The following is a 7044-nucleotide window of genomic DNA, read 5'->3' on the forward strand; positions in this document are numbered from 1 at the left end:
TGCCATTAGTTCAGCTGTACAGTGTCCCTCACTCAATAATGGAGTGTCATCTTATTACTTCTACAGAGCTTTTCTCAACATATTTCTTACACATAAAGAGGTTCAGACAAGAAAAATATGACCTTACATAAACAGAAAGTATGAAATGCTTTACGAATTAATATTTTCCTTTTGTACAGCCAGGTCGGATAGGAGCTGATAGCTTGTAAAATAAAAATAAAATTATCATGAAAGCTGAACTTAACAGTTTTACATTTGTCTTTACTTGTGTTCAGATGATTATAGGCAGAGTTGTAATTTTCGACCTTTAAGATCACTTGGAATACATAAATAATCATATCTTTCTGACGTGTGGCGAGTCTTTTAACAGGAAACGCTAGTCTAACATGTCCAAAACCTATCCTCCCTTTTCAGTTATCCCCCCTCCTCCCTCTACTCAGCGTAACTAACCCATCATCTCTCTCTTACTCTCCCCACTAACCTCCCCACCTCTGGTCTCGTGGGTCAGTCTTACATTAAGTTGGTAGAGGGAGTGAAAATTAAAACGGTAAACAGTATATATATTATATATATATATATATATATATATATATATATATATATATATATATATATATATATATATATATATATATATATACTGTACAGTATATATATCCTAAGGCTTGTTGGTTCAATCCAGGCGCTCCCAGTTCGTATAAATGGATTCCTAACTTTACTTGTTGGGGAAGTGAAGGCAGTCGTGTACAGTACTAGCGATGTCGCCTCCTTGTGTATCAAAAACTTAACATAGTGTCCTGTATCCACAGTCAGTAGTGGGCATTCTTGTCAATAATGTCTACTATCACTTTCAAATAAACAAATTACTACATAGTGGACGAATTGTCGGTTCTGAATAAACACAAGAAATACACTCTGCCACGTCCGTGAAGTGATACGATATATATAATTTGTAATATAAGTTAAAAGTCCTGCTATAATAGTTGAGAAAATTTGTTTCTCTAGAAACAGGGTCGCCATATGCAATGACGTCACCAGTTTCCCCGCAGATGACGTTCTCTAACAAACTCACCGCTGCAATCGGAGGTAGGACGAAGGATGGCCTCTTCAGGCCCCAAATGCCACGTTCAAGTAAGTTTTACGGGTGGTTTTTTTTGTGGTCTAAGTCATGGACATTTCGTAAATAAAGAAATGTGCCGTGAAGAGCAGCTTATGGACATAAAAACTCCTGTTCACACCAGCTCAGCTGTCATGTGTTCTTACCTGGTAGACTTTCTCTTTTCCCCCAGTGCATTTACAGAGTATATCAGTACTAGATGGAGATACGAGTTAATTTAGAAGGAATGACATTGTCTGGACATTGTTTTGAGAATGCATCATTTATACGAATTAATGGGTAAAATTTTACTTTAGCTACCAAACGTATTTGGGTGCTTGGATTCGATATAGGCTATAGTGGGTAAATTGTAAGTTTTGGTCATCCCTGTACGGTACTTAGACAGGCAGACTGTTTTTTTCTGATGGCTTGTGATGTGTTATGAACGATTTTGACCTTCATTTCTCTCGGAAATCACTAGTTTTGAGTGACTAACCCCCCCTTTAACTGTGTACCTTAAGCTCACCTTATAACTTTTAATATAACTCATCATACCTAACCTAATCTAACCTAACCCAACATATGATCTGTATATTCTTATGCGATAGAAAAATGTTTTGCAAGAGAAATCCCGTAGAGGTAACGTGTCTGATAATTATTTACAGTACTTAATCCCACACTTAGAATCTTAAGGTTCCCCAGATGACCAAAACCAAAATAATACCAATATTGTTTGGAATTTTTATACTATGAAATATGTAGTAGGGGCAGCAAATATCCATTGAATTAGTTAATGTGGTTAGTAAGATTTATATATTCAATATAGCATTACTGTGTTGCACAGTAAAGCACAATTAATTATCTAATAATATTTATTTACAAGGCCGATCAGCCGAGAAAGTTGGACAACTACTTCTTGGGTTCATCATGGCAGATGAAAGAAATTTGCCAAGAGTAGATGTCTTTATGATTGTAGAGTATTATCAAGAACTTAGCCATCCAGCTATGAAGCACGTTAAAATACATCTGTCATCTGATCATTCCCTGGCCATGGTTGGCCCTAGTCCTTCCACAACATTAAATATAGATATCTGTGACGAAAACTTACATTTCCAGCACTACGAACCACGCCATCTATTGTCCTGATCTACCTACCCAGCACCACGAGCAACGCCATCTAGGGACGAGACACGAGTATGACTCGTCTTAGTTAACACTCCGGGGTTTCCCTTCTCCATATCCTGGTTGTTGCGTCACCTCCTCAAAGTCTTCTTTGTCAGCTCCAATTCGAGGAGAGGGCGCTCTGGAAGTGACCACAGGATCATCTATCCTCTAAACCTACGTGCAGTGACTACCTACCGTCTTCTACAATACTCAGCCTTACTCGTCAGCCATCTCAGCTCCTCCTTAAGTACAGTACTTGTATTTTGTATTAACCCCCCACGTCCACTTGCTTCAAGATTGTTTATGTTGTATTAATATGTATATACTGTTAATGTTTAGGTTAAGTTTGGTTAAGGGTAATTTATAAGCTGAATATTTTGTTAAAATTTATGGTACTCTATTATATACAACGAAAACTCGCATCCTTTGTCTACCCTTTTATAGTCCGATTGTCTTTGTTTTTTTTATTGTTGTTACCTGTTGGGATCTGGGTAGACGCGTAACTATATTCTAAATCCCCAACTCGTAACACCAGACATGAAATAGAGAACAGTGATGAAAACTTCCGTGCTGGAGTTATCGGTCTTTTGCATCATTCTGGCAGCCACCAAGTAAATACACACGATGATACTTGAGCAGTAATTTATTTTAACCTAAAAATAAGGTATGTCTGTGTATATAAACATTTTATATGGCCACAAGTCCTGTATTTCTGCTGGTAACAACACATACACCACAGATGGCTGCCTCCAGTATATACCAGGTGCCTACAAGAGAGCTTTGGTTCTCAACTGGCTCAGCCATGTTAATATTGTTATTATTATCTACTCTGTATCTGTGTTTTTCTGGCTAAATAAACTGTTTCAATCAATCACGGTGCCCCCATCCCCCTGTAATCCCTCCACCAGGGCCTGCACCCCCCTAGAGTCCAGCTTTGTACCTCACCACCTCTACCACTAGGATGCCACAGCTTTACTCACAACTGTTCTGTTAAGAAAACTTTCCTGGATACTGTCGGTAAGAAGAAAGATCTTGGCGTTGTGAAGGCAACGCAACAATTGGGTGCAGCTGAGAGAAATTCAAACCAAGATCTGGGAATTATAAAGCGGGTATTAGCCCTTGTCTAACAGTCGGTATTACTTATATAAATGGGGTTTATATACTTTAGGTTTATATAATTACATCACCCACGGTAATTTTCCTATGAGCAGTGAGCAGTCATGCATTGATCATGTGATAGGATGTTTCCAATGCATTGTCGCCTCCTGGACGACACAGTCAACAGTTCTCCCGCCAGATCTACTCCTGTCTCCAAGCCACTCAGACGTGTGCAGTCATGTGCTTTACGAAGCTAGCTATACCCAAAGCTTCATCCATTATTCAAGCTCACAGCTCGAACAGTTATGGGGTGTACGACGCCATTTACGATGACATTCTTGCCCTGATTTTTTTTCAGCAATATCGCCTTTACTTTTATCCTCTTCGCCACTGATCGGCTTGTTAGCCGCTTGGGCGATCGGTCACGTCTCTTTTCCTTTATATTCTTCACCAAAAGGTCGGCTCGCTAGCCGCCCAGGCTATCGGTCACGTCTCTTTCACGCACTGTTGGCAAATACTGGGCATGCACCGGCTCCTGAATGTACCTGAACCCGCTCCAGTGTTGGTCAAGTCTTCTTTGAAAAAACCACACTCGGTGCCGTCACAACACTCTCTGGTAGATTGTTCCAGAGTTTACAACCCTCCTCCGAAAAAGTTTGCTCACGGTTTCTGGACTTGCGGCTTCTTCAATCTTGAGCTGTGACCCCTTGTGGGGCGAGCGTCCGCCAGCTCCAAGTAAGGACACTCAACTGAGTAGTGCCCCCTGAGATGCTTATAAACCTCAACTAGGTCCCCCCTTGCCCGTCTGTAGTATAAGCTAGGCAAGTTCAGGCGCTCCAATCCCTCAGGGTAGCTGAGTTTAACACATGGAACTCTGCGCATTTCGAAGCTTTGGAGGAGTCTCGAAGCAAGTTTCCTGGTGGGAATTATTAGCTTGTAATACTCAAAATATCGAAACATCGAGGTCTTTCCAGAGCTTCGAAAAGGTGGTATTCCTGAAACAAGATCAGGGCAAGAAGGTCATCGTAAATGGCGTCGTACACCACATGACTGTTTTTGAATACGGCCCAAATACGGTGATATCCTATTTATTTGTGCAACAGTATATTTTCTTAATAAATGGAGAAAAAACATTTGGTTTTGAAAACTTAATCCATTAAAATTTGTTGAGTAACCGGATAAAAGCACAAGCGTACCTTCAAATACAATAAGACAAATTATCCTTCAACTGTACAGTTTCGTCTCACGTACGTTATATTCTGCATTAGCTTACTGTGTACTGGCATAGAAACCCTACCTGCAGCAAGACTAACATCACGAGGAACTGTGCATAACAATGACCAAGATGATTCCGGAACTATGTCATCTTGATTATCCAAGTAGACTGGGGCCCTTAGGATTAACGACTCTTCAGACAAGACACAATAGGACAAATCTCATTGAAATATTCAAAATCCTGACAAAAATGGAAAACGTGAACCGGGGCCATTTCTTGATATCACGAACCACCAACGACAAGCTCGCCAAGTCTTCATGCAGAACGAACATGAGAAAATAATTCTTCACGCAGGGTGGTGGACCAATGAAAAGGTATACCAGTTCAAGCTGTAGAATCAAGAGCAGCACTGGGCATCAGAAAACCGTTAACAAAACTGTCAAGAACAATGGAGGGATCTTACACAGGCCCCTGGCCTTCCCTCGGCATGGCCACCCTAGTGGATGGATGGCCATTAGGTAAATAAGGTGAACAATACAAAGAGGTCATTATTACATGAAATTGTATGAACGTTCTCGCTTCGTTAATATTATATACAGTAATGTATACTTTGGAAAGGTTGTCGGAAAATAAATGTAACCTATAAAAAGACACTTACACATGAGGGGCGGTAAGCAATAGACTGGTGGTGGCGGCCCGGGGAGCCCTCACCCACGCCCTCACGCATGATGTTGCACCACGACTCACGATGTGTCTCGCCGCCAACATCTTCCAACACTCACTGAACTATCTAGTTTATAGTACGGTCACTTAATGTAGATAACCGCTTATATATAGATAAGGCACAAGGACACGTTGAAATGATGATTAGACTATTTTCTGTAGATACAATGACGTGGCATTTACTATATTACGTAAAGTTGCAACATAGTCTTGGAAAAGAGACCAAGTTTTAAGGAAATATTAATTAAAGATTATTAAGTTGGTTGTCAAGTTAATCAATACAAATTAAAATACAGATAATGTGTTAGACAAAATGATCATGATGACAAACCAAATAAAAAATAAGGATTATAAGGTGACTGGCAGCTATGACAGATGTAAAGGGAAGCAATGAGCTCTTTACGTCTCTTCACTCTGATCATCATCCTTTTCTTCAGTCTGGGAGTGTCTGTCTGTTCCAATCGTCGGTCCAAAACGGAAGTAGTTAAGATTCTGAAACTATGCACATTATTACATGGGTACCAAGGGTATTTTCTTAAGAATATCAACATCATTAGTTATTCACTTCCATGAATATTATATCAATACTTTTTAATGAAGTATCAATCTTCACAGCCACGTCTTCCTTCCTCTCAGCCATTACCACAAGACAACTTCATCCGTCTTCAGTGTTAATTATTTGATTTTTCAGATTTTTTTGTTTTGTTTTCAGAGACATTCATCGTAGAGAGTAAGAATGATCCAATCAACATACAAACTTGAAATGCAGTGATATCCCGTCCAGGAAATACAAGCCATGCGTAAGTTTAATTAAATATCTTGTCATAAAAACTATTACAATAAAGAGTAAACGTCTTCTTTTTCCTAGATGTTTGGTAAAATATTAAGGTTATATCCTCAGCCACTGACATAGTCCCTCGTCTAACATGTTTACTGAAGATCAAGTGTTGGTAGAGACATAATCCATTAGCCACGTCTCACCAACATGGCATCACCCATTTAATATAAGTGAACGGATTTTCAACTTTAACAACTTTGGTTTAAGAGCAAAGGAGCTAATGAGATGGTGAGTCATCCATCTTCATAAATTTCTTCTTTACCAGTCATAGTACACGTTATCTTCGGCGTTATATGTAAAGGGCTACCTACAGTAGTTACTCATCTTAATATGGGAGAGACAAGACTGAGGCTATGAAGAAGGAAAAGTTAGTGCGAGGAAGATCCAGGTGGAAAGTCCGAGTGCTGATTAAGTTGTCTTCTTTAAGTACCTGGCTATAGTCATGAGAAATAATTGATCCCTTGAAGTTGTATTTACAGAAAGACATAGAAGAAATCGCCAAGTTACGGGTATGGCGAGTTAGGTTTAGAAGTCCCTGGCCCTGTATGGGCCAGTCGGCCTCCTGCAGTATCCCACTTTCTTATGTTCTTATGTTATGTAACATCTTATAATGTAGTGATGTTGTTACTTGCTCCATATACATGTTTCACTTGATACACCTCATCATGGTAAACTATGGATCGACTAATGCCTGTTGCACTCATCTGCTGCATTCATAAGAACATTGAACAAAGTGGCACTTTAAGCTAAGGTTTATTTGCTCATAATGAATTTCAGATCAATTAGATCAATATTAAGGAGATATGAGCTTTACCCTTCAATTTGAAATAAATGTAGCTGTCACCATTATTAATGGTACATCTGATGTACAGTACAGTACAGATGTCCATCATTAATACTACAACTGAT

The 7044-nt window shown here is 39.4% G+C and overlaps 1 protein-coding gene across 1 annotated transcript in view; it reads right to left on the reverse strand.

The window, feature by feature from the left end:
* Positions 1–5362, reverse strand: part of LOC121865979 (gamma-butyrobetaine dioxygenase-like) — a 31402-nt gene extending 26040 nt beyond the window's left edge. Inside the window, exon 1 of the mRNA XM_042365553.1 lies at positions 5233–5362. Within this exon, the coding sequence (XP_042221487.1) occupies positions 5233–5342 (110 nt within the window). The 5' untranslated portion in view covers positions 5343–5362. The remainder of the gene's footprint in view (positions 1–5232) is intronic.
* Between the last annotated feature and the right edge of the window lie 1682 nt (positions 5363–7044).

Source organism: Homarus americanus, unplaced genomic scaffold (genome assembly GCF_018991925.1).
Source record: "Homarus americanus isolate GMGI-L3 unplaced genomic scaffold, GMGI_Hamer_2.0 scaffold21824, whole genome shotgun sequence".
In the NCBI taxonomy this organism is placed as follows: Eukaryota; Metazoa; Arthropoda; class Malacostraca; order Decapoda; family Nephropidae; genus Homarus; species Homarus americanus.